The 27574-nt window shown below is 43.6% G+C and overlaps 2 protein-coding genes across 4 annotated transcripts; both read left to right on the top strand.

The window, feature by feature from the left end:
• Window positions 1-1103: 1103 nt before the first annotated feature.
• Window positions 1104-14954, top strand: TIPRL (TOR signaling pathway regulator). Of its 3 annotated transcripts, none has more exons than XM_056338903.1 (8): window positions 1104-1236; window positions 2393-2491; window positions 6079-6258; window positions 7100-7199; window positions 8331-8462; window positions 9463-9558; window positions 10303-10365; window positions 11941-14954. In XM_056338903.1, the coding sequence occupies exons 2-8, from the start codon at window positions 2463-2465 to the stop codon at window positions 12088-12090; spliced, it is 750 nt and encodes a 249-aa protein (XP_056194878.1). In that variant the 5' UTR covers window positions 1104-1236; window positions 2393-2462; the 3' UTR covers window positions 12091-14954. The 3 variants fall into 3 exon arrangements, with proteins under 3 accessions (XP_056194878.1, XP_056194879.1, XP_056194877.1); XM_056338904.1 differs by lacking the exon at window positions 1104-1236 and adding an exon at window positions 2094-2114; XM_056338902.1 differs by lacking the exons at window positions 1104-1236; window positions 2393-2491 and adding an exon at window positions 3001-3252.
• Window positions 14955-15721: 767 nt separating this feature from the next.
• On the top strand, window positions 15722-27063 carry SFT2D2 (SFT2 domain containing 2). The gene is made up of 8 exons (XM_056338905.1): window positions 15722-15874; window positions 17126-17212; window positions 17535-17620; window positions 18709-18790; window positions 20849-20884; window positions 20989-21044; window positions 21778-21807; window positions 22485-27063. The coding sequence occupies exons 1-8, from the start codon at window positions 15812-15814 to the stop codon at window positions 22522-22524; spliced, it is 480 nt and encodes a 159-aa protein (XP_056194880.1). The 5' UTR covers window positions 15722-15811; the 3' UTR covers window positions 22525-27063.
• The last annotated feature ends 511 nt before the right edge of the window (window positions 27064-27574 follow it).

A 27574-nucleotide genomic window follows, 5' to 3' on the forward strand; every position in this document is an offset into this window, starting at 1 on the left:
CAAGGAAGAAAATTAGCACATTTTACTTTTAAATTTTCTAAGGATCTTACTTGTTTCCAAGCCATACTTGCCAGCTGTGCATCTCACCCAGTCCCTTCATCTAGGCTGTGAAGAAAGAATGTCACCATCAGTCCTTGTTTCTCTCACTTTAAAAAAAAGTGACTTTAAAAAAAAAATCTGCAGTTTGATCCTGATTGTTACTTTGTATTCTGCCTGTGCAGCATTTGCTGGTGGTCTGTAGATGCCCGGCTAGTCATATCCTGCTGACTCTTTCTTAACAGTTGCTCAGTAATGTTCAAAGAGTCAGGGATCGCTGCACATGCTCTCCTACCACCTCTTCTCCCTGTCCATAATCACCTTAGCTAGAACACCAATTCTATTTTACTGCCAAAACTAAAGGACTGGGAGAACTGAGGCTCAAAAGACACCCCTGTCGAGAAATGTCTGAGAAATTTTAACCCTTGACTTCTCAGTGTTGGCTAACATCCATCCCACTGACTCACAAGCTTGCTTTTTGAAAGCTTGGTATTTCTCCCAATTCCTTAAGCAGCCTTCTCCCTGCTGCTTCCAACAGGCACTCCTATCTACTTAATTCCATCCATCACCCATCTGCAGGCCAACGTATTGAAGAAAAAAACACCACTTATTCTTGCGCGTATTCTTGCAGATACACAAGCCAGAAAACTAGAGTCTACCGATTAATATAAAGCTGATATTAGCATTTCTTGGGAACTGAGGACTCGGGGAAAGTTACCTCAGCTAAGGCCGTGGCCGTGCCCACCCGCGGCTCCCGGACGGGCGGTACCCAGGAGCGGCGCCGTGGCCTGATGCAGCGGTGCCAGGCTGGAGAGCCGCGGGTTCTCCATGGGTCTCTGCGCTTCCCTAAAAGCATAATCGCAGGTATGACTGGGCCGTGCTTTGTCGCACATCGCTTGGCGCTTCTCCAGCGAAGGTCTCCGCCGGCTGTTCCAAAAGCGCTTCTCCTCAAGTTTATCTCCAAACACGCCCGCGGCACCCGCGACCCCGCCGGGACGCCGAGGGGCGCAGGGCTGGGAAAGGCGGCGCCCCCCGAAGGCCGCGGCCCCTTCCCGGCCCCTCAGGGCCCTGCCGCGCCCCGGGGGAGAGGAGGGGGCGGCCGCGGGGGGTGGTGCCCCCCCGGGCAGGGCAGGGCAGGGCAGGGCAGCGTCCCGCCCCTGCCGGCACACACAAAGGCAGCGGCGGCGAGCGGCAGATACGGTGGGTAGGGAGAGGGGGTCGCCATTTTGCCCCCGCGCTCCCTCCGGCAGTGAACAAAGGGCAGGGTCCCCCGCCCCGGGCACCCACCGACCGCTCCGCACCACCACCGGGTCCCGCCACCCCTGTTCCCCCCCCGGCCGCCGGTGCCGGCACCGCACTCACCGCCCGCCGGAGCGGGAGGGTTCGGGTCACCGCCCCCGGGCCCCCCACAGCAGCCGCCGCCGCCGGCGGAGAGGCCTCGAGCCGCGGCCCGACCCTCCCCCCGCAGGGCCATGCCCCCTCCCCGCCGGCCCGCCCCGCCGCCTCGGCCCGCCGCGCCCCCTCCCCGGCTCCGCCGCCCGCCATTTTCCCTGCGGCCGCCCCCAGGCCGGCGGGCGCCCCTCTCAGCCGAGCTCAGCCTGCGTTGCGGGGGCCGCGGAGCCTCCAGGACAGCCCCGGGCTGGGACTCCGCCGCCGCGGGCAGAGCCTGGCCGTGCCCTGGCTGGGGGGGGGCACCGCATCCACCCCGCGGGCCCGCCCCGAGGCGCAGCCGCCGCTCCCCGCACCGCTGGGCTCCCCGCAGCTCTCCCCCGCTGGAAACGCAGGAGACCAGTTCAGAGGGGAGTGGGGGGTGTCCGCTTTTCACAGATCAGGTGAAGGGGCTTGTCCCGGCACCACAGTGCAAGACAGCTGCCGAGAGAGGGGCAGCCCCCGACCGCCAGACTCCCTAATCCCCGAAATGCTGTTGGAAGTAACAGAGAGCGGATGGGGGGGGAAGTTGTTCTCCCCCACCCGAAACAGGACATCGGTGAGCGCAGGGTGGATGATAATTAAATGCCACGCTTATGCATCCCTAATTCCTGGCTTCCCCGTGTCCTGGAAGGCCTTTGAGTGCAAAGGTGACTGCTCTGACTTGAGCTTTGCCGTGTTTTGGTTGCTCTGTGGTTTTTGGAAGAGAGGGGGAGTTTTTCACGAAACGGGCATCGCATTCCCACAGCTGCTGTCTCAGCTTGGCGGGTCTAACACGAGCTGGGCTGCACATCGTTGTGCCCCCACACAAGGGGAAGCTCTCGGGGAGCGTCTGTCCTTTCCATGGTGCAGAAAAGCAACACAAGCATCAGGGCTGGAAGTGTAAATTATGTTATTCTCAACCAGTTCTTCCGATGCTTTTCCACAGGATTTTAAGTTTACCCTGCCATCACGTTCTGACATTTTCAAAACGCCATCTCCGGACAGCGTTCAAGACTATGCCCAACCGGCACAGGAGATTCCACACGTATGTATGCACCTGTGTGTGTAATATCTGCAACAGCAGAAGGCGTCTGTGTGTTGGGGCTGGGTGATGCTTGCTGAACCTTGAAGCATGGCCAGGGAGAATGGCTCGGCACCATTTGAGCGTGGCCACGGAGCTTTAGAGCTCCCCATGACTGTTCCACCTCCCCGTGCGTAGCACCGCCGCAGAACCCTGCGTTAGCGGACACGCACGTTTTGCACCGGCTGCTGCTGCCGCCGCCGCTGCCCGGCTCCCCGGGGACAGGGGCTCAGGTGAGCTCGCCGGTCCTTCGCGCCCAGCTGCCCGCGGCGGCGCCGGGCACAGGAGGCCGGAGGCCCGCTCTCTCGCGGTGGGTGGAAGGAGGTTCCCGCCCGCGTTCTCACCCCCGGCACGACGGCTCCGGGGCCCAGCACCTCCGGCCTCCCGCCCACGGCCCGTCCCCGACACGTCATCTCCCGCCGCCGCACGCCTTCCGGGCTGCGCGCGCAGGAGCGTGTCCCCGGAAGCGGAAGTCCGCTGAGGCGGCGGTTCCGGCGGCGCCGTTGCTGCCGTGAGGGGTGCACGGGCTGCGGCGGAGCGGCGAGGCGGGGCAGGGCAGGCGCCGCCGCCCCTTCCGGCCCGTCTTGCCTCCTCCTCGGCGGGGCCTTCCCCCTCGCCTCCGCCATGCACCCCGTTTTCCAAAGCAGCCGGCGCGACTTCACCTTCGGGCCGTGGAAGCTGAGCGCCGCCCGGACGCACATCATGAAGTCGGCGCAGGCCGAGAGGTCGGGCGGGTTTGGGACCGGCCGCGGGGAGGAGGGGGACGACACGGGGCCCGGGAGGTACCGCCGCTGCTCGCCGCCCCTCCCCAGGGCGCGGGGAGGCGGCTCGGTGGGGCCGGGGCCCTCGCCGCCCTGCTCAAGCCGTGACATTCTCGGGGCGCGGGGGACGCTGTTCAGTAGCTGTTCAGGGCCAGTAGCTGGGGGAGGGGCGGGTGTTGTGCCCTCTCTTTTTGCGAGGGTAATGGCTTGGGAAACTGGGATGATTTGAGACACAGATGGTTTCCAGAATTTTGTTTTTAATGATTGCTAACCGTTTTGGAGACCTAGACCTCTACGAACAAAAGCCTGCTAATTAGAGGTCTGTTTCTCTTCATTATTTTTTAACGGTGATTAAAGTTCTTTTAAATGTGGTCCACAGGCTCTCATAAGCTATTCTGTGATAGCGGCTATTTTAAGATAGTGGTTTTCATAAAAGAAATACTATTTTCCATCTCCTTGTACTAATTCCCACACTTATCAAACCACTGGAGAAAATGTTTCTGTGTCAGCATCAAGTACTTGAGTCAGATTTGCTCATGTGGAACTGAGCAGTTCAGCTGTGTAGTGCTGTAGCTGACCTTGGGCAGTTGAATTTGACAGATACTTCTTAGTTTCAATATCTGAAATACATACATGAAAGTCTTGTTGCTTTTGTTAAATGTATCTTCATTCATGTGTGCTTTTAACTTTTTGGAGGCTGGGTGGTTTTTTTTTATGAAGCCCCATGTCTTGAAATCTTATGCTTTTTTTTATCACAGTAAACTACGTAAAAGTTTTTTTTTTTTTCACATAACAGCATAATGCTGATAGTTTTTTTTAAAACTGGATATCAGCCTTAAAACAGGTAAAAAATACGTTCCTTCCTCCATCTTACGTTCAGTACCTGAAATAATCTTCTCAAACTGCTTCTTTTAATTTTTGCAGTTACAGTTAAGAAAACTTGAATTCTGTGTTTCAGTAATTTTTCTGTAATGAGGATTCAGCATTGAGCTAAGTTGTACCTGTGTCCTGCAGGGGAAGGAGGGGCTACCTTTAAGAGTATCCTATTTTTATGGCATGTTTCTGAAGCCTTATTTTGTAGGATGCTGCCTCTTAAAAATGAAGATCTTTATTCCTAAGATCAGGAGGACGTTAACTCAAGAGATACTTGAACTGCCAGTCTAGAAGCCAAATTGCCTGCTGTACTCATCTTCTGATCTATTCAGTTTCTTTAACTGTAGCTATGTTAAAATAAACAGCCACCTCTGTAATATTCAGAAACTACCTTTGTCTGTTTAGATGTTTTTGAGGGACAAACAGTTTTTCAGAATGTGTTGAAAAAGGCTGAGAAGTAAATTTGGAAGAGCCACAAAAGGAGCTTGAAAGAACACAGAGGATTTTGCAAGGTAGGGAAGAGAAATCCAAAATTAGCCGTTGACCTGTAGGTCTTGATACCTAATGTGAGATCCCCAAAACAAGTCATCCACTTTAATTTGAAGAGTCAAGAACTGCCTAGTTGCAGTGCCTTTCGTCGGCTTCTTTTTATAATGTATTTCTTTGGGCATCTTGCCTTTTTTTTATTGCTTGGGGAACATAATTAGTATCTGTAGAAGTTTTATTTCTGGCAAACTTCTATCACAAAAATCCCTCGGCAACCTCTGTGGAAAGGTGAAGGATTAAACATGCAAGAACTCCTTTCTGTCCTGGGGTTGGTCTTTGCAGGTCAAGGGGCCTACACTTAAAATGGAAAAGTTCATAACGTTCTGCCTTCTCTGGGAGAGACATAGGATCATATTCTCCAGATGTATGAATTTGCTATTTTTATTTCAGGCTCGTTAGCATAATGTTCTTTTGTATGCAGAGTTACAGAAATTACCACTTTTGTTCAGGAATGCCTTACTATCAATGTGAATGTTACACTTAGGGCACTTTTTTTTTTCTCTCCTCCTTATAAATAATGTGTTTCCTAAAGTTTTCTTCTCTCCAAATGTTGTGTTTTTCTTTTTGATCTTGATCAAGTAAAGTAGGTAGTGGTAGAGAGGAAAAGAAAGATATGAAGCCTTTTGGTAAATAAAATCAGTATGTATATAAAGTGGTGTTATATACGTGTGTGTGTATTTATATGTAGTGTATGTATATGTGTACATATGTATACATAAGTATAAAGATTGATGTAAAACAAAATGTGAAATGTTTGAGATTTGCTCAGGGATCATGCTTATTTGGTTCGTGCAGTACTTTGTCCGGTTGGGTCTGTGGCTGCGGTTTTCATGCGTAAGGTTACAAATACCACTGTGTTCTCTGCCAGCTTGGGAAAGGAGTAGAGCGTGGTAGTGTCTTCTGCACTTCTCACGTACTCTGCCAGTCTGTTTTGGCCCCTTTTTGTAGGCTTCTAAATTTGGAGGTATGGACCACTGTGTAGTGAATTTAAGCTTGTTGACAATGAGTGTTTGTTCCTAAAAGTTAGCAAAGTAGTTCATGGACCATCCAGGGATTTGCTACAACAGGTTGAAAGCTGCTATTTCATGCTGTTTGGATAGTGTTTTGATTCCTCCCATATGAAGCTTTTGTACAAGCCTGGTGGAGAAGGATGTTTTAGGAATACTTTTGTGGTGGAAAAGTCATTTTGGATCAATGACTGCAATTCATATCAAATGAGTAAACTGGGAAAACAGGTGTTTTGCGGAACATATTGACAATATGTCTTCTGAATTACCATGGTCTAAAGATTACTTACTCCAAAACAAGACTGCTTTCACTGAACTGTAGCTGACTGATCTCTCTTCATGGGACTTTTATTTTTCTGTACAGATTGGCTGATGAATTACACATGCCTTCCCTGCCAGAGATGATGTTTGGAGACAATATCCTAAGAATACAGCACGATCGTGGTTTTGGAATTGAGTTCAATGCAACAGATGCTTTAAAATGTGTCAATAATTGTCAAGGTATGATCAAAGTGGCTTGTGCAGAGGAGTGGCAAGAGAGCAGGTACAGTATTTTATCACCAGTGGGCAAGTACTGGTGTGTTGTATGTGAAACGGTCATAAGAGCTCAGTCTGTAGTTTTAATTACTTTGAAGACCACGTTACATTTGGTTCTGCTGTAGATACAGTGTGGGATCACAGAAGTCACTTGGCTTTTCTTTGCCACTATCATCCTATCTGTTAAACTGGGTCAACTGTATTTTGCAGTTGCATCTTGGCTTTCTTAAAATAAACAAGTTTAACATGGCTTAATGCTCTTTCTGTTTATTTAAACTCATAGGGCCTCGAGCATTACAAGATTGTGTGGTGTGGGGTTTCAAAGTGTAAAATGCTGTACGTGTTCAAAATCTTAGCCTTAGGAAAATAGCAGAACAATTACCATGAACAAGAACTAATTGTACTGCTTAGTATTTACCAAAGTAGCGGCAGAGCACCTAGAAATAAAGCACAGAGAGAAATCAAAGCTGTCACAAAAACTAAGGCAAACAGCAGTGTTATTGATTGCTGTGTGTTATCAGCAGATTGCTTTCTGCCTGCAAAGAAAAAATGATCTCGAAATGGGAATTTTTCAGCAACGTTGAACTAAAAATTTATTTTTTTTTACCCAGGACTGAGATAGTGTTACCAGAATTCCTGTGCTAACGCTTTTCTAATAAATTATGGAAACATATATTGTAAAGGAAGCAATACTATGTGATTAAGTCTTGATGTTGTCATTGCAGCACAGGCAATGTTGATGCTTTTCTTCTTGAGGGGTGTGGGAATCGTAATATGTAATCTTATGTGAGGCTGTAATTTTTTAAGAATAACTACAAAGCATGCTGTTTTCTTATTTATTTCTTCAGGAGCGAGACTGAGCACACTAAGGAAGTTGTCAAGCCATATGATTGGACTTACACAACAGACTACAAAGGAACATTGCTGGGAGATACCGCAACATTAAAGGTAACTATTTTCACCTTGTTAAATGCTGTGCCTAGTCTTTCAGACAAACACTTCTGTTTTGTGGTTTTGGGGTTTTTTAAGCTGTCATTTACCTTATAATAGGCTTCTGTAAAATCTTTCATGCTTCATGGTTTTTGACTTCAAGATATAGTTTGAGTTTTTCATGTCTTTCAGCATGTTGTCCTAATCAAATCATGGCTTATTTTAGTAACTCTGTGTGTGTGTGTGTTAAAGCATTTTAGGATTGTATAAAAGGGTGCCATTGTGTCCCTTAGGGAGAACTTACTCAGAGAGTAAAGCACATGGGAATCTTCCGTACTTGCTGGATGCCCCTCTGAAGCCCTGAGCTCCTCACACACAACAGAACTAGTAAATGTGTAATTCTCTAGTACCTTTACTCTCTGTTGCTTGCCTGTTTGTCTAAGCAGATCTGTAGGTCAGTCTGCTTTCAGTGGCTTTGTTTTTCTGCAGCAGTAACTCCTCATACTTAAACTCACAGGCTCTCCCTTGTCTTTATTTACTTTAAGACTGAAGATCCCACCTTCTCTTTACTGGATACAGATTGCTTGCTACTAAGCAGATAATTGATATTAATCCACTAGGATTGTGTTAGGTGTAGATCATTGGAGTTACTCTGGAAGTAAAAGTGCAGCATAGGAATAAACGATGTCTTGTGTGTATATGGAGCCCATGAGATAGAAATATATAGGCACTTGATTTCCATTGCAAGGCTTTATTAGAATCATGTTCAGGGTTTGTAGTGGGCTAGAGATATTAAAATCCTGTTTATAACCCAGAACTTTTATCCCTTGTATGTTAAACACAAGGCATCTTGAAATGTTTTCAAGTATCGAAAGTGAGCAGAGTTGTTTGCAGCTGAAATGCTACTGAGCCTATACCCAGAGGGAAGTTTATTCAGAATTTTCCACTCTTGGTTTTTGCTTTGATTGATGTTTCCTCTTGGAAACTTTGGGTTTAATTTTAACTTGTTTTCTTAGAATGTTTTAAGCCTAAAAGCTTTTTTGACTCCAAAAGTAGCAATTGTGGGATTTAAAAGATCAAGAAAAATTTTATGTAGCTTGGCAACAAACTAACTCACTGCTTCTAACTGTTCTTAATCTTTTTCTTCAGGTTGTTCCTACAACAGAACACATAAATACAGAGAAATTGAAAGCCAGGGAGCAAATTATGTTTTTTGAAGAAGTACTTCTGTTTGAAGACGAACTTCATGATCATGGAGTATCAAGTCTGAGTGTAAAAATAGTGAGTACGGAGAGGTGTATACAAGATGCTTAGTGACTCAGTTGGCTGATATATGCAAAATAAAGTAACTTTTTGCATGTTGTTCCTTCTGAGATTTAAAGTTTAAAATGCAAAGCTCTTTATTGTTGCTTTTAGAAATATAATCTTTCTTTCTGTCATTTGATTCAGGGAACAATCTTTTCCCTCTTTCTGCATCCTGTATAACAATCTTTTGAGACACACTCTGCCCTGCTGTCCAATGATAGTTGTAGTACATCAACAGCCCAAATTTTTACTTTACTACTGAAAGCTCCTCACACTATCTTTCATTACAAATATCAGATTGTTGTGTTTTAAGCCCAGCCAGTGACTAAGTACCACGGAGCTGCTTGCTTGCTCCTACCCCCAGCGTACCCCAGCAGGATGGGGAGGAGAATCGGGGGAAAAGGTAAAACTCAAGGGTTGAGATAAGAACAGTTTAATAATTGAAAAAAAATATTTTTTAAATAATAATAATAATAACAATGCTTGTAATGAAAAGGGGAGAGGAATAAAATCCAAAGGGGAGCGGAAAAAAACCCCAAGTGATGCACAATACAGTTGCTCACCACCTGCTGACCGATGCCCACCCAGTCCCTGAGCAGCAATAGGCAGCCCCCAGCCACCTCCCCCTAGTTGATATACAGAGCGTGACGTCCAGTGGCATGGAGTATCCCTTTGGCTAGTTTGGGTCATCTGTCCTGGCTGTGTCCCTTCCCAGTTTCTTGTGCCTCTGCAGCCTTCTTGTTGGTAGGACCTGAGAAGCTGATAAGTCCTTGATTTGTTAAAAACATCACTCAGCAACAACTAAAAACATCAGTGTGTTTTCAGCACTGTTCTCACACCAAATCTAAGACACAGCACCAAACCAGCCTAAGAAAATTAACTCTATTCCAGTCGAAACCAAGACACTGATGTAGATAAATGCGTGCTTAAAGTAAAACTTTGTAATATGCTGAATGGAACATCTTTATTTTTGCAGAGAGTTATGCCTTCCAGCTTTTTTGTGCTGTTGAGGTTTTTCTTGCGAGTTGATGGCGTGCTTATCAGGATGAATGATACAAGGCTTCATCACGAGGTAAACCCTTATTTGCCATCATGAATACAGATGCTCCCTTGCCATGTTACTTTCAGAGAAGACCTGCTGATATTCCTGTAATTTAATACTGATGTTTGAGGGCATAGAAGTTACCTGAAGTTTCAAGTGTATTTTATTATTGTGGTGATGCTGAAGTAGCAACCAATTACTGGATGCCATGGGGCTTGGTATCGTATGAGCAGAGTAGGCTACCCCTCATGTGAAGTAATCATTTAAATAGATTTGACAGATGCAGATTAAAGAGGAAGTACTAGAAGGAAAATAGCAGTAAATGGTGTGATACTGTGCTTACCCTCATCTCCAAGTCAATGTTTTTTGGCTTGTCTAATATATGACTGCAAGTTTTAACTTGCAAATAACTGTACCACATTGTGTTCTAGTATCTCATAAATAATATAGAATCTCAGAGTTGTGGTTTGCTTATTTTGTCTAGCTGTATTCATACTGATGTAGGAGTTCTAGTTGAGTAAAGATTAACAAGCATATTCAGTCATACAATTTTTTCATGCATACACACAGAAAGGTGAGTTTTGGGAAAGAGAACATTGCTAAGCATCTTTCTCTCTCTTTGTGAATTTGAACGTTATGTTTCTGCTCCCAGATGAAAATCTGTGGTCAACTAAATTCAAATGCTTACTAAATTTAGTGTGTTTAAAATTGTTATTTTGCACTGATACTAGATAATGATTTTGTAATTATTTTTTTGTCATTTTTTTCCCTTAGGCTGACAAGGCCTACATGTTGCGAGAATATACATCCAGAGAAAGCAAAATATCAAGTTTAAAGGTATTGCATTTTAAAAAAAATATTTTTTGTCTGCTTTTAAAATGTTTTATGGTTAGCATAGGAAGTACTGTGTAAGTCATTCTTTGTTAGGTTTGGAACTGATACAGGGGAAAAAAAACTTTCTGCTTAGGCAACATTTATTTTGGTGATTTCACATTTGTAAATGCTCAGGTCATGTGACAAGATATAGGATTGGGTTACTTCTACTTTTGAGTTAACAATATTTTTATTATTATTTTATGTTTTCATAGAACTGTTCAGCCACAAAATCAGATAGTCCGTGTCCTATGATGCTAAATTTCAGGGCTGGCTGTATGCTTGCAAGTGGTATTAGGGGTTAAGATCTGTTTGGTGATAGACTCATTCAGTTTTTCTCAAGTAAGTTTAGCAGTTCACCATAAAACTCTAGCAATGGCTCAGAATAAGTTGTGGCACACTTGGAGTTGCAGCTGTTGATTTTTATTCTTGACCAAACACCTGATCTTGGGTGTTCCCTTACTTTCCTTCTCCCTTGTTTTTTCTTCACCTGTAAATGTGTTACTAACCTTCAGAGGGAATATTTTGGCAGAATGCTTTTCCTTTTGATAAAAGGGGCAGTGTATCATTTCTTAACAACGTGTGATTCCTATAAATGGGACTGAATCCAGACGTGAGCTTTTTGATAGTTTTGTGGGTTTGAAATATAAATCAGTCAGCCAGGTTTCACCTATGCTGTTAAATAATTTTTCCTGCATGTTATAGAGAGGAAATGCATATGGCTTTTCAATTGCCTAGATCAGCTTGCATAGGTAAAGCAAAAAAGATTCCTGCTTCGCTTAGGTTTGGAATAACTGAAACAGCAGTAGAATTCCTTGCATGTTAGTGATATCCAGAATACAGAGTGCATTTGAATAGCTCTGGATAACAACTTTCTTAAAGAATATTACTAGAAAGTTTGAAGGTGGTTTGCTCAGTATACAAGACATCTGATGGGAAAAAAATGTGTGTGGTGAAGTTATCTACAGGAATCTCCAGAGAAAGATACAAACTTAATGAAACCACCTAATTTATTTAAACATTAAATTAAAATCCAATGAGTTTTAGTATTTCATATAAATGTCTGTGCTGAACTTCATAAAACTTAGGATACATGTCGAGGTATATCAATTAGCAATAGCTAAACCCGAGCAACTCCAGTGAATATATTGCAATGACTAGAAGACCTTAAGCATGGGTTCCCTGGTGGCCATCCTGGTCTCACCTAGAACTAGGACCTCAAGAAGACTGTTTGTTACATTTAGATGATAAACGCATTTTTTTAAAACAAACATTGTAGCTGTTCATGAATGTCTCTGACTTCCTTGCACTCTTACAGTCTGCTGCTTAAAAGCATTAAATAGCTTTCCTTAGCCTGTTGGTCCATATGAGTAAAAGACTCTGTACATTTGAAGTTATAAGGTAAATTTTAATAATGATACTTTACTTCAGGTGTTTAAATCAGGTAAATTGTAGATTAGTTGTAAAAGTTTGGGTTTGGAATACCTCCCCCTCTTCTTTTTTTGTTTACTTGTTTCCTGTAAAATTTTTGCTTCTTAGGATGTTCCACCTTCACTGTTCACGGAACCTAACGAGATCTCTCAGTATCTACCCATAAAGGAGACAATTTGTGAAAAACTAGAATTCCCAGAGAAGTTGGAGCCTAAACCAGCAGCAGCACTGGAAACCATGTCTGTTAAGTCTAAATAAATGTGACTTTATATGGACTTGAATCATGTAACCATTGCCATGGGGGATAATGTGATCATGTAACCATTGCCATGGGGGGTGGTTTCACTACTAGTGGAATAAAGAATTTGGCTAATTTTTCTGTAGCCCTAAGAGAAAACATTTCAATCAGGTTTTGCTAATGGTGTTTTTTTGTGTTTTTTTTTAACCTGTATCTGGAGTTAATGATAGTCTGATGGTGAGTTACAGTTTTCAATGGCACTGGAGAAAGAATCTCACGATTAAAAGTCTAGGTTCTGTTTAGTTCACCAATTAGGCAGGAGTATTGTCTGGATACCCTCCACCACAAACACTTCTATGAAGATTTTGTTATTGCTGTTCAGATACTAAGAGACTAGTGGAGTCATAACATTGGCATGATTTTATTGAGAAATTGTCCATGGTGTAAAAAAAAAAAAAAAAAAAATCCTCTGCATTTATTTTGCGTACACATGTTGCTTGGCTTCCCCTACTGTGAGCTGGTAACCAACTAAGTTACTTTTTGGAGTCTCTGATCCAGACTCTAACTTAAGATCATTCTTGCTTCATCTGAAGGTAGATTTAAGGAGGAAAAGAAAAAATAATTGCAATTGTTTGACACTATATAAAGGTAAAATTACCTTATTTGTGAGGCAATAACTCCAGAGCAGGATTAAACCTGGAGGCTAACAGAGGCACACACTGATAGCTATGTCTCTTCACAAATACTAATCTGATGTGAGCCAGATTTCTCTGAGCAGCTCTGGAGACCATTGCTTGTGGTCTGTATGCTGCTACAGTCACATAATCTTGCAAATGCATTGTACTGCATTGCCCTCCTGTTGGACATCGCGGATGATGCCCATGTGTGATGGTTGTACTGCCCTGACGGTCAAATTGCTACATAGAAGTGTGGCTTAAGGCTGGGGAAGAGAGGGGTGTTTAGCTTCCCTAAAGGATGCTGGTATTTGCAGTTTGAGGAACAAGATCCTATATACCGTTAAAAGGTTGCTAACATATTCCAGATACATCATCTTTGTTTATTTTTAAAATTTGTTAAGTTCTGGTATTAATAGAAGTGATCTATAGTCATCTATGTATAGTTATGGTTTTAACTCAACACTTTGTAGATTAAACTTCAAATATTTATATTGATTTTGGAAATCCTAAATTAATGGTTTGGCCTAAGTGAGGGAGCTAAACAGACTTGTCTAGGTTTACTGCTCATGCTCAGTGAAATGCAAGAACCAAAGGACTGTAGCGAAAAGTAGGCCTTGTGGTTTAAGGTGATAGCAGATAAGAATGTGTACACATTCTGATGTCTTGGAATTTTTGTTTTAAAGTCTTCATATTCTACACTGCATGGCTTAATAAAAACAACCCACCTCAAAACCTGGTATTTAACCAGGTCTTTTGAGAAATGGTTTTCACTTGGAGAAGAGCCTGAGGTTTTTAGAAAAAAGTGTACTGCCATCTGAGTGACTGGTTTCTTAATTAAAAACAAACACTACACTCTTTCACTTTTATTTGAGGCAGCCTGGTGTAATGAATTAATCATAAGATTGTAGGGCAGCTTTTCCTATGTCACTGATTTACTCAGACCACAAGGAAGTCACTTCTCTGTGCCTCAGTTCCCTGTATGTAAAAATTAGAGTTAATACATGCCTACCTCACTGAGGGTCTGTGAGGATTATTTTGTAATACATTATTGATTAGAATATCTTTCTTTGGTTGTTTTTTTTTCCTGACTACACCTGCAGCCTTATCTTTGGAATCCTTTGGAAGGGATTACTGCAAAAAAATCCTATGACTCATGGGATCAGATGAGTGAAGAGAACTGAAATTAAACACTCTCTGAAAGAATTTATTATCAGCCAGACATGATCTGGGTAAGCAAATTTACAGCCACTTTGAATTAGAGGTGAGGTCCTCTATTCCCCTTTACAGTCCTGAATTCTGTTGGCTTTTTTCATCTTCCTTCCTGCACTTCTTCCCTAAAGATTTTAGTGTCAGGATGAAGAAGGGGCTGCAAATGATTACAGCATGGAAGTGATCAAATTTAATTTGGTAACAGAAAATTATTTAGGTCCACTCCAGTGATAGAGGGATATGGGGAGAGAGTGAAAAGGAAGGGAACAACGAATGGGGGGTGAAGAGAAGCCAGTCATGGCATTTCTTTTACTCTGAGCATATATTCTTTTAAATGCCTTAAAGGCTTACAAAAACACACTTTAAGCTGGTAGTGATTGAGAGGAGAGCTGATGTAGTGCTAGCATGAACCTATATCTGCATTCATTAATTACAGTTGTGATTTCAGTTTGGTCAGTGATGCTGATAACATTCAGTGATGCTAATAACATTGAGCTCCATTGGGCTAAAGTATAGTTGGGGGGGAACTGGCAGCATGGACACCTACGGTTGAGAAGGTGCTCTGCATGTTTAGCTTATACTGTGTATTTTATCTTGTCCATCACACACACTGATCTGTGACCTGTTGATACAGTTGTCTTGAATGGACTTGAATCCTGACTCTATAGCTATGTGATACCCATCTGTTGTGGGTGCTCTGTGTTTCAGTAGAACACGTGTTGGGGGAATCACAAGAGTGTGTTTAGGAAGTTACAGTTACTACAAAGTAAAACGTGGAGCACTTTGTGACTCTCTCACACCACACGTTACCAAGAAGCAGCAGCATAAACCGGTACACCGTAAGCTCTCTGGTACAAATTTTCCACAGAAAAGTACCACTACGGATAACGTAACTTGAGGGGGAGTGGGGTGATTCTCCAGCTGTTTTGTGGCAAGTTTAACATGTGACAATTTATATTCTTTCCTGTATGTCGCTAAATAAAACGTACCAAACATTTTATAGTTCTGTTTTTATCTGAGCAAAATAAACTAAAATAACTGCTCGTGGTGCTGAATTGTGCATGCTACTAAGATGTTGGGTCTGTGTGCCTTTGCCTTTCACCAGACCACTCCAGGTAGTTACGAAAATAAAGTGAGACCTTCTCAGAACAGGGAAAGAGCCCCAGTAGTGGGAGGAAAATGAAATACGTGTTACTATTTCTATGAGCTTCGTTATTGCCATGTAATGGGTGCAAAACCGGTGGGAGGAGGTAGGATACAACTAGAGAAGTAAAACTGGCAGAGGGTGTGGACTTCATTGTCTGGAGAACAGCAGGACAGTTTGGATGTCAGCTGTCCAGTGCTCGGAAGGGTGAGCGATGGCAAACTTGGAGAAGGTGGGACTGTTTGCTCTCTCTTAAAACACCCAAACCCATAAGTTACTGTGGAGAGGCCAACCTCAGTTCGCCGGGCTGCTCTGTCCGGCCGCCACCCCTGCGGGAGGTTTGCGGCGCTGGGGCCGGTGCCCCCGCTCCCGGGAAGCGGCCGCGGGGCGGCTGGAGCACCCGGGGGCGGGCACGGGCCCCGCTGCGCCCCGGGGCTGAGGGCGAGGGGCCGGCCGGCACAGCGCTGCCCCCCGCCCGCCCCCCCCCCCGGGGGACTCACCGCTCCTCAAGTCCCGGAGGCGGCGGGTCCCGGCCATCTCCGCGGGGGAGCGGCCCCGCCCGGCGGACTACAGCCCCCGGCAGCCTGCGCGCCGCCGCCGGCCCTCGCCTACCTGCCGGGCGCAGGTGCGTGCCGGGGCCCAGAGTTCCGGGGGTGGGGAGGAGCGGCCGGGCCGGGCGCGGGGCAGAGCCGCGGGGCCGGGCCTGGGGCCATGGACAAGCTGAAGCGGGTGCTGAGCGGCCGCGACGCGGAGGAGCCGAGCGGCCTGGCTGAGGTAACGCTCCGCTCGCCGTGCCCTCCGCCTCCCTGCCGCGGCCGGCTGCGCGCCGGGGCCCGGCCGGCGGGGGGGCCTGCGCCGCCCCTCGGCTCGGCGGCGGGACCGGCCTGTGCCGCCTCGGCCCGCCCTTGTGCCGCCGGGGCCCGGGCGAGCGCCGTCGGGTTCCGGCTGAGCCGCGCTCCCCACCTTCCGCCTGCAGCTAAAGGCCCCCGTGTCCGCCCGCCAGCAGCCGCTGCCCGGCCGGGGGCCCTGGCTGCTGGGCTCGGAGCGGAGGAATCGCTTCACCTGTGCGCGAGCGAGCGGAGGGTCGTTATTCGGCAGCGCTGGGGCGCGGGGATCGCTCCACCAAGGCATGCACCCCCAGGGGACCTTTCAGCCCCCTCTTTATACAAGTCACTCGTGACTATTCATTAACTTTTCGGGGAATCATTTACATATTGTTTACAATTCCGGGACCTCCTTAACATATCTCGCACTTGCGTTAATGTCCTTGAGGAGTGGTCGTCCGGGGGTCTTCAAGGTGGAGATCATGAGTCTTCCTCTGATGAACTTTTTACCTTTTGTGTCTGCGCGGACTCTGTTTCTCGATAGACCGGTGACCATGATTTAAATTCCCTGTCCCGTTGTACGAACAACAACTTAGGACCAGATCTTTAAAGATAACAGAAATCTAAGGCCTCGGTAATTAGCACGTTCTTTATGTCATCAATTCGAGAATGACGTCCTCAGGTCAGCATTGAGGCTCTCTGATTTTAGTACATCCTAAAGTCAGCAATAAGGGTCTCCGGATGTTTTTCAACCTTTAGACAGACAAGAGCGCGGGCACGTTGGTTTTTTTTTTAATTAAGTCGTACGTAGGTCATTATTCAGCTCACTATGGGAGGGGGCGGCCGGGTCTCCCGCGGGGGCTCGGGCCGGGAGGCGGCTTGGAGCCAGCCCGGGAAGCGGCGGCGCGGGAGTGGCAGGGGGGAGCCCCCCCCCGACCCCCCTCTCCCCCCCCCCCCGACCCCCTCTCCCCCCCCCCCCCCCCCCCCCCCCCCCCCCCGAACAACCAACCCCGCGACGCCCGCTGCCGGTGCTGGCTCTGGTCCGGTCCGGCGGGGAGTGGGGGCTCTGGTCCGGCGGGGCAGGGCAGGCCCTGCGGGGGGGCACGGCTTGGTGTCCCGGGGACGAGTCACGGGCTGCCCGAGTGGCGAGAGCCGTTACTACATCGTTACTCGCCCTCTTTGTTTTCCTCCTCGTTTCTAGGTTATTGATGCGACTTCGTTAGGTTGGGGCACCCGAGTGAAAGGCTTCATTGCGTGTTTTGCAATAGGGTGCCTGTGCTCGCTCTTGGTAAGGACTTTTTTTGCCGTATTTCCCTGATCTTTGAGCTTCAGTAATTACAGCCTTGCTGTATGCTGTTGCTTTATTTATTAATTAATTTTTGAGCCTCTGGGAAGGCATCTAACTCAGTTCGTTAGCTGCGATGCAATGCACTAACTGCTAACAAGAATGCCAATAAATGCAATTTACTTTTGTGTGCATGTGATTCTGCAATTTGGGTTTAAGCTTTCCTAAGATTTCTCTCGTGTTGTGACATTTCTTGCATATATGTCTTTTGCAATGTAAAAAAATATTAATTCTATTCCCCCCCACCCCGTTCGTTTCTTTCTAGGGTACTTGTCTGCTATGGGTACCAAAGAAAGGGCTGATACTCTTTGCAGTATTTTATACGCTGGGGAATATTGCGTCTATTGGGAGGTAACAATCTTTATATATTAGTTCCCTAATAAAGATGTGAAACTAAGGCACAGTGATAGGTGAAGCTGCATAAGTGGTACAAGCTGTTGCATTTGTGTGAGAAGGCTTGATGATGTAGATCATTCTCTTGTTGCTGAACATCAGCATTTCCCCAGAAGTGCCCTGAAACAGTAAAGAAACCTTTTATTTTGTTTATTGTTGTTAGTAATGCATTCAAGATAAAAGTTACTTATTAGTAAAGAAGAATCAAACTCATGTTTTGAACATGGAAGTTTTTTGATTTTGTTGGTTCCCCTCCCCCCCCCCCCCCCCAAGATAAAAAAAAATGGTTTGCCATTTTGTATTTTCTGTGTGTTTTGGTGAATATATTTGGGCAGGCTGGCTGTCAGGGCAGGTGTGTTTGATAAGCCGTCATGGCCATTCAGGGTGCTGAAACATAGCCCCCTTAATTTTGTCAGAGGCATAAACTTCTGTGGCTGAGGAAACTTAACAATATGTCACAAAGCACAAGGAATGGAATTAGAAATACTATAGTGATGAGGCAGAAATATCACCTTAGGTAAAACTTTCACCTTGTTCATGCAGTATCAATCAGTAGGGCTCTAAATGAGGGCTGCAGATCTGCTAAGGGATCGGAGAATGGATCCAGGCCTGAAAACAGCCCTTTATGTAGAGGAATTTAGCTGGGTGACCTGTCAATCCATGCAGAGCCTCTGTGGCTGGAGTTTTTCAAGAGCAGGTTAAAAAAGCACCTGTCAAGAATGATCTCATTGAAGCTGACCTTGAACCATGCTTCCGGCTTGACAGTTCTGCTCTGCTTATGTTAGTTGTAACTGAACAAGTGTGAATAAAATTATAGAATAAATACCTTACACAGAGAAAAGCAGGGATGGATTTTGTCTTGTATATCCTGTTTCTTTGTTTCTTTTGTTACGCAGCACTGATTACCATAACAACATAGTGTACTGATGCCCCATATCACAGCGATTGAATAAAATACCCCCCCTTAATGAGGGACCTTAATTAGTTACACTTTTGCCTTTCTACTCTCTGTCTTAATCTTTTCTTTTTTTTTTTTCCCTCCAAAGCACTCTTTTTCTTATGGGACCAATGCAACAGTTGAAAAGGATGTTTGAGCCTACACGTTTGATTGCTACTATTGTTATGCTAGTAAGTATCAAAGGAATCAGTTTGAACTCCTGCTAACCTGTACACAATTCCCATTGTAAAGTCCTTTCCTACACATTGATCTATGTCTCAGGGTGGGTAGGTGGGTGGGTGGTTTGGTTTGTTTTTTGGTTTTTTTCTCTTAAAACATCAAATATCCTGCACATCTGCTGTAGTGGAAAGGTATGTGTAGCACCAGAAAACCACTTTCCTATTATGAAAGACTGAGCTGGGGCCAGGTTGTTATGTTAAATCAGCATTAAGGGTCTGTGCCTGGTGTGTGAACCATGCACATGCTTTTTTAGGGTGCTTGAGGTCACAACATGATATCTACATGTTGCTTAAAAGGTGGGAAACTAGTTTTTTAAAAGTTGTACTACAGAAGTTGTTAGGCATTCTATTTTGCATAATTTTGTCTTTTTTTATTCTATCTGATTTGCTTTAAAGAGCTGTGCAGGTATTTCTACCTCAATTTAAATAATCGTTCCCTGAGAAAGCAACTGGGAAGTCTCTATGCCTTGGTCATCTTGCATTAAAAATACAGAAATCATCCCAGCTGGCTGATAGCTTCAGGTTTTGAAACTCATGTGACACAATGAAACTGCAAACTCAACATTCAACTGAAGTCAGCCCTTGGAATTATTTTTATTTTCAGAAGATAGGAATGGTAGCCAACCCTCTACTGGGTGGGTGTGTGAGTGTGTGTGAAAGTTGCTGCTAAGTTTCAGACTCTTCCTTGTTTAAAGTGCATGTGCTTTTTTGTCTCTTAGACTTCCCCATTGTCCCCTGGAGTCTAAAGTCTGGAAGGTGGTTTAAGCTGCATGACACTGTCCTCCTTTCAGTGTGAATGTCTTCAGAGTGTTTGCTTGGCATCAGCGCTTCCTATTTTCTCTTTTAACTCACACAACTTTTAACTTAAAACAACCAGAGAGGCTGCAGGCAACTGATAAGAGCTTGAGAAACTGACTGTGTATCCTCACAGATCAGAAGCAAGCAGCCTCCTGCTTGGTGTGTTTGTTTTGTATGCGTTTAGGATGCCTGGAGTCAGGAGAATGCTTGGAATGTTGTTAACTGGAATAAAGCCAGTTGTTAGATGTATGATGTAGTATTTAGACCAATGTACAGATCACCACCTTAACTAATGCAAAAACTACATTTAACTTCAGTAATCATGACTGAGGTGAGGTGTGTGATTTCTTTGGCAATGCATGTGTTGCTGTCTTGAATATGTAGTGCTAATTTGTTTATTTTTTTTTTTTACTCAAGCATTAAAACGTGCATTATAATCTCTAGTGGCACAGTGTTACATGTGTATCAAAAGGCTGTTAGATGTTGATGAAGGAAGACCAAGTATCAGCATCAGTTGTAGCTAAATGAGCTGTTGTGTCTTAAATTGAACACAAAAACTTAAAAGGAGGCTCCTGTTAAAACATAAAATAATCCAAAATTGCCTTGTACCCCCAGAGATTTTAACAGTAGTAAATACGGAGTGCAACTCTGAAGAAAAGAAAAAGTGCTGGTTTAAATGGTTGTGCTGGACTTTATATTAAACAGGAGAGCTACTAAGCAATAGCTGAAAGTTCTTGAAAGTGAATTGTAGTTTTAATTAATAAGAATTAAATAAAGAAATAACTTCAACCCCATGGTAACCTTGAGAATCAACAGGAAATATGGCTTGTACAGAAGCAGAAAGACTAAAGTTGTAACTGAAAGATCTTACTTGCAAAATGATGAACTGTGGTATATACCTGTGACACCAAGAAGTGTGTGGGATGAAGCAGGGACCTGCTGATGTTGCAAAAGAGCTGTAGGAACCTCTTCCCCTTTTGCGGCTGTAAAATTATTTCCTGTAGATATTGGGCTGATACTTCTTATTGCTTTAATTCACTTCAGGAATGTAATAGTGAGAGCATTTTAAATAAGGGACACCGTTATGCAGGATTGGATGCATCTATGAAATTATGTAATCTGTCTGTGTGGAGGAACTCATTATAGTGTTGCAATATCTATAAAAACTGGAGTTGTTTCTGTGTTTAATATATATTGTTTGTTTTCTTCTAGTTGTGTCTCATACTAACATTATGTGCTGCTTTCTGGGTGAGTATGTGTGTCCTGTATGTATATATAACTGGGCTGTATTTTGAAAATAAGATTCTTACAATGTTTTCTCTGTCTGCTGGGTTTCTTCTCCCCTCCTTCAGTGGGGTAAAGGACTTGCGCTCCTCTTCTGCATCTTACAGTTTTTTGCCTTGGCATGGTAAGTGATTTCCTCCCTGCACACTCCTATTGTCTATCACACCTAACATCAGCAGCTGAATTGTGAGTGGATTTTGACCTTGCATGAGTTAGAGGGAAGAAGAATTTGTACCCCACCGTTCCCCTAGATGCAAGACAATGCATCAGTGAGGAGCTGACTTACTCCTGCGTCTTGGTCTCTCCGACCACCCCTCTAGAGATGGAGCTCAGGGCTCCATTTCCGGGGGAAGTTCCTCTGAACATGTTTAATTTCTGTGAGCTTCAAGTAAAACTACTTTTTTTTTCTTTCCATTATAAATCAATTTGTTGCTTACTGTCTGGTATTCCTCTTCTGCAGTTTGTCTTATTCAAAGACCCAGATATGCTAATCAAATGAACTGTCAGTGTTCTTTAAGTTAACATATGCTCTGTGTAATGTTGCAGCAGCATGGAAACTGGTATGAATATCTAGCCAGCACTCAGAAAAATATATCGGGTGCAGGAGAACTGTGTTAGAATGCTTCTACAACGTGCCCCCCCCCCACCCCCACCCCGGTTTTGCCGTAGTGTTTCACAGCCCGGCTGGGCTAAGATGACTTGCAAGGATACTCATTCCTGTTGCTCACAACCTCAGAGCTTCATTTTAGTTGTGTGTCTTGCAGTTACCTGTTTAGAGCATCAGAGGAGTTGTTCTTCTTGTTAGTGACTAATAAAATCTGACATGAATAGTAACTTTAAAAATCTTTTCTTCTTAGGTACAGCATTTCCTTCATACCGTTTGCAAGGTAAGCTTCCCTACTCCCTTACTTTTTTGTCATCTTGAGCTTTAATGATACAGAAGATTAGCTTATAGAAGCATTGTAGTGTATTGCTTTAAAAGTTTTTCCATGGTGGTTTCTTAGGGGGAGGAAATACATGTAGTTAAATCTGAACATGAAACTAAGCACATTCTCTAGTGGGAGAACACAGATGTAACAAAATGTGAGGGCTTCCCATAAAAATACGTAACCGTGCTGACCATGTGCTAAACTTGAGGCTTACCTTTGGATGTCTAAATGTTGGTCCAAAATGCTACTAGGCAAGTGTACCTTTTTTCTACTTTTTACACCTTCTGTGTAACTCATTTTTTTCCCTGTTCCCCCCCCTGAGCACTGTTACGCGTTTGAGCACACAGTTCTCTCCCCTGCTCCATCACGCCCACCCTTCGTTGCATTGCCTCAACACAGGCTGACAGGTGTCATTTCTGCTGCAGTTGGGCAGGTGGACGGTGAGCAGATCCACTTGTCTCTAATGCATTCATGTAGTCATTCAAATTATGAAAGCACAATTAATACAGGGTCAGCTGATCTTTCAAGTCCTCAGTGTCAGTGTGACAGCAGCATGGAATGAGTCTCATCAAGCAGCATAACTGAGGTGACTCTCTGTGTTGTTGTTTTTTTTCCCCTCTTTCTCCTGCCTGTAGGGATGCTGTGAAGAAATGTGTTTCAGTCTGCCTGTCCTGAGAGGAATACTGGATGCTTCACAAAGTTCTAGGAAGTATAGTAGAGCTACGTTAAGATCACTGTGCGTGTATTTTTCCTACTTCTGTCTCCAACATGTGCCTTTCAGCTTGTTTAGAAGCCCCTTGTGTTAAATCCAGTGTGTGCAATTGCTTGGTTTTGTAAGCAATGGTGTCTGTAGGACAGGGTGCTCGTGGTCAAATGAAGTTCAATCTGGCAGAAAAACTAGGTGGAGATCCAGAATCTGTTATGATAATTCTTTATATAAAGTCATGTATTTGTTTGGTTTTGCAAAAGTAACATAGTAATACATGAAGTTTGTAAAATGGAGATCTCTACTCTGATGGGACTATGCCAGTCTAGAGGATTTCTTTTTTCAAGAAAAAAAATCAGTTGGCAACTGATTTGTTACTGACAACTTGTTTTTTGTTTTCAAATAGCCTTATGTCACTTAATCTTTGCACTGTTTACCTTGGATAATGGAATACTGGTATTCTTTTCATGCCTCTTGAAAAATTTTAGGTTTACTTCAAAAAACTTTAATTCTAAATGAAAAGACTATTTTGGAGTAAGTATGAAATGTTTGCATCTTTAATGAAATATTTACTTTTCAGTTTAGACTGGTGGTGTTTCCTTAAAATACATGAAAGGGACATTTTCATCTATAATAACTTACTCCTGTAGGAAAAGCACTTGCAAAATAAGGTTGATAGAATCTTTTAGCTGTCAGGAACCTGAATTCTTTGCCTTGCCTGCAGCTAAAGGTAATACATAAAAGGCAGAAAACTGAAATTTTTCACATGATGCAGGGTGCTTCCCTTCTTTCCCAGCTGCAGCGTAGGGGCCATGCAAAGCTGAGGGCCTGATAGGTAAGCAACGACAGAATTTATGTATGTCCTTTCCCACAGGACGAACTCTGATAAGGTGAAAGCAGGATATTGTTTAAGCAGTTTGGTCCAAGGAGATGTTTTCTTCTTACCTTATTTACAAGTTAGAACTACAACATTTCTTCTTTTTTGTAAGTGGGATCAGTTTTGTGTCTCCTAAAGCTCTTGCATACACTAGCGAAGAACAACTGTTTTGAGGAGAAAGTACAATTTTCTGTTGCCTGTCTTATCAAAGAAAGCGTGTATCAGTCTAGCTGCCAGCTCGAAACAAATGCTGAACGTCGGTATCCAAATTCCAAGGCTACTCTATATTCTGTTCATATTCTGAGCTGTGTATAATCACTTACTCCCAAACCATTGCTGCGGTTAGTTGTTTATAAGCACAGGTTCCCGCTTCTGCGGGGTGAGATACTGTTTAACTGCTTTCACCTTTCCTCTTACCAACTGTCTTGCTGGAGGCAGTGGCTATGAAGATGATTATCCAACATGAACTGAAGTCTCTCTTCCTCCATCTACCAGGAGTTTAGCCAGGTAACAGCGTTCTGTTTGCATGGCAAACACATCCCTGACTTGTACTACAAAGATTTCAATGTAGGAAAGACCTAGATGTACTTGGCAATAAAACATAAACCCACAGTGAAGCCAAGTAATTCTGTGGCTTCCAGAAAGTTACTAGAAACTGAGTTAATTCAAAATCTTAAACTTAAGTGTCCTTCTGATAATTTATAAAGCACAGTACCATCCTTCTGTTAGGATCCTCTCAAAAAAAAAAACCAACCCAAAACACCAACCTTTTGAGGATGGTATGAAAGGGAAATTTCACCAGGCGTTCAGTGGATTCCAGCTGGCTAGAGTTCCTGTTACAAAGGCATCTGAATGGAAAATGCTGCCTTGAAAATATGGGACCGATGTTGGGATGAATCCATTACACAGGATGATCAAATGCAGTTCCTGGTGCTTTTTTATTTTCCTGCTAGAATTTGGAAATTAGTGTTGAATAACTAGGTTGACTATTACTTTCCTTGAAGGATTGTTAAATGCCCAAGAGAGACTGGGAATTACAGAATACTGCTACTTCTTTCCTCTGACTGACCTAAGTATCTAAACTGATGTGTGTCTTTTATCAGGGAGAAGGTTCAAACCTAATTTACATCTGTCAAAGGACCTGTGTTAGTCTTTTATTAGGACTTTGATGATGTTTACAGAATTCCTTTGTGTGAGGGCAATTTAAATGCAACCCTAATGCCTTCTGCATTCCAATATTTAGTTTAACATACTTGGCTGTTCCTGGAAAACACTAGAAGTATAGCATACGTTCCTCCTTTCCCTCTCCAGGAAGTTATGTTAACTTGGATCATCATTCCAGGCTCATCAGCAGTCAACATAATGGAATTTGACTTTGTTCTTTTTTTGAATACTTCAGATTAGGAGTAAAAATCTTTTGCTTCTTCCTTGACTGGCTTCTGAAGGACTGTGGCACCCTGACTCTCTAGCAGTTCCTCTAGAACACCAGAAGTGGGTATGCTGAATATTAGTTTTTCAACTTGCATACTAGCTAACTGGAACATTTTAGCTGACTGTTGTGAGCACAGCCACTTGGAAGTAAGAAATTTAGGAAACTACCAATATATAGTGGGTAACCTTAGATAGATTATTTTTTTTCCTTACTCCCCCTCCTTTTCCAACTCCACAGCTTTTTATTCAGTAAGAGAGAAGAACAAATCTTCATTTGACTGTATAGCACGTGAGGCTCAGCAGTTGTGCCATTAAAGAAAGGGAATCCAAGGAGAGGTGGCAAAGACACAAGGACTGCCAGAGTGCAATTAGGGCTTATGTTGCCCTTTGGTGTTGCATTCTGTTCCTGTGAAGGTCAGACAGGAGGAGAGACTCACTGTATTCTTGCCAATATGTGAAACATACTCAGGGTTTATCATTTCGTCTACAAGCAGTTTTGATTTAAAATAACTCTCCTTTATCACAACAAACTCTTCAGATTCTTAGTCGCTTATAAGTAGTTATGTTCAAGCTGATGCCAAGTTTAGCAGCAAAAGATTTTCCCACTTTGTTAAAATACTTTATATGATTTTGCATAATCAGGGAGTAAACCTCTCGTGACCAGTTCCAATCTGAATTAGATTACACCATCATACCTTCTTTTCATCATTCATACTACTTTATGTTAAGTTTTGTTACCATCCGCTTTGGTCATCTGCTCAGCAGGAAGCGTGGTGGGCATTTTTGAAGCCCTCTCTAGCTTTCTATCTTAGTGTCCTTCAAGGCAGGAATGTTTGTTGTGTGTGCTGTACTGCAAATAGAGATGTTTGTGTTTTAAATAGCAAAGCTCCTTCCTTCCCAAAGTCCTTGCTCTGTTGCCTACAGCACTTAACTCAAGGTTGACTTTCCTAAAGAAACTTGCATGATGTTGGATGCGCATCTCGGTAGGCTTTGATGTTCTTCCAGAAAGTGTTTTTTGCCCAGCCTCACTGTTGGTCAGCTTGCCTATCCACTTTTTACTTTTTGCAGTACAGAAAACATAACCTTAACCAAGCAGCCCTAGCATACAGTTCTAGCATACAGTTCTAGCATGAAATGTGCATATCTGGGATCAGTTGACTTTCCAGATACAGTAGAAATGGAAGTAAGGAGGGTGGTAGTCATGTGTTCCCAAAGTACTGAGATTCTACACATAAAAATGTGGGATTTCTTTTTCATTACTTCAAAGATTTGCTCTGTTTCATGCGATGAAGTCCATTGTGAATACTGGTGCTATCTGAGATGGTTCCACAGGGATGATGTGAACAATTTCCTCTTGTTTAGTATTTACAGTAATGAGATTGTTCATGAACTGTTACAAAAACCAAGGAAGAAATTTCTGCACCAAGTTGAAATTCTTCTAAGAAATTGTTTTTTAAAAAAGGAAGTGGTGTAAGCTTTGTGTGTGAATAAATACGCAAGTTTGGGGGAGGATAGGGACCCTGCTATGGGATGGCTTCCAGCTAGGTGTAAGATGGCAGGCTTGAATCGATCATGATTTGTGGGTAGAATGCAGCTGGCGTGCAATGCATTTGGAGGCTCATGGCACTGTTGCTTACATGTGGTCTGAAACTCCTGTTCTGGGAATTGCCTTGTGGAGTAGTGCGGGCACTTGAAGCTCATCCCCTTTTGCTATGTGCTATGAGATGGAAAGAGCCTCCGAGTCTGAGAATGGTTCTTGCTTAGTTTTGGTACTTAGTCACATTAAGGGAAGTAAGATCACTGTTGCTATTGTAAAGTGAGGAGGATGATGACATTGAAACATGCTTGTCTTATATACTTATGTTTAACAACCATAGCAAATACTGACCATGCAAGACAGAAAGCACAGAAATGGTATATTTTTCTTAAAACCACGTGCCTCACTGTAATGGGACCACTATATTTTTTTAACAGCTGTGGACTTGTTTTGTAAAACAAAACCCAAACTCTCAGAAATTCTCCACAATGTTTTCTACTGTTACTGATTCTATTTGCTGTTGTGCTTTTTGTATGTTTTTACACTGTTTTCTACTTTGACAAACATCTTCTTTCCTTACTTCCAACTTTCTCTGTAATTAAGTGAAATATTAAAAGTGCTGGGTTTTTTTTCTTCAATAAAGTTGTCATTGCATTAAATTAATTGCTGTTATGGTTAATACGGAGTTTTTAATAATGCTGATTCTCCAGATGATGCTGAATTGCTGTGGGTTGTTTTGTTAAAAAAAAAAAAAAAAGTTACTGTCTTGTCCTCACTTCCTTTGCTGTATATACAGGTACTGCTGAGTTTGTCACCATTGCTGTGCAGCTGTTTCACCCACCATCTTCTCTAGCTCAATCAAATTCTTATTGTTCGTTGTGTGCGCCCAGACAACTGGTGTGCCCAATTAGGGTTGTGAAGGTGGGGGTGATAATTTTATTACTAGTTATTCATTTACCTCAAGAGTCAGCCTAGATGTGCCAGCAAAGTAGTGGCTTAGTCCATGCTACAGCACAAATAATTCCTGATACTGTTCTGTCAGCAAAGACTGGAATTAAGAAGCCACATGATCTGGCTCTGTTTGTCGAATAAATACACTCTGAATACTGATGTACACTGGAAGTAAAAAGCCAACTATTTATGAATGTGTGTTTGTTTTGCCAATTGATGGGGT

The sequence above is a fragment of the Falco biarmicus genome, chromosome 5 (assembly GCF_023638135.1).
Source record: "Falco biarmicus isolate bFalBia1 chromosome 5, bFalBia1.pri, whole genome shotgun sequence".
In the NCBI taxonomy this organism is placed as follows: domain Eukaryota; kingdom Metazoa; phylum Chordata; class Aves; order Falconiformes; family Falconidae; genus Falco; species Falco biarmicus.

Bases quoted from the DNA above. Each gene is read 5' to 3' on its own strand.
- TIPRL (XM_056338902.1), top strand. From the start codon at position 3,152: ATGCACCCCGTTTTCCAAAGCAGCCGGCGCGACTTCACCTTCGGGCCG. The intron at 6,259-7,099 runs GTACAGTATTTT...TTATTTCTTCAG, and splicing joins GAGGAGTGGCAAGAGAGCAG to GAGCGAGACTGAGCACACTA. The intron at 9,559-10,302 runs GTAAACCCTTAT...TTTTTCCCTTAG, and splicing joins ATACAAGGCTTCATCACGAG to GCTGACAAGGCCTACATGTT.
- SFT2D2 (XM_056338905.1), top strand. From the start codon at position 15,812: ATGGACAAGCTGAAGCGGGTGCTGAGCGGCCGCGACGCGGAGGAGCCG. The intron at 17,621-18,708 runs GTAACAATCTTT...TTCCCTCCAAAG, and splicing joins AATATTGCGTCTATTGGGAG to CACTCTTTTTCTTATGGGAC. The intron at 20,885-20,988 runs GTGAGTATGTGT...CCCCTCCTTCAG, and splicing joins CATTATGTGCTGCTTTCTGG to TGGGGTAAAGGACTTGCGCT.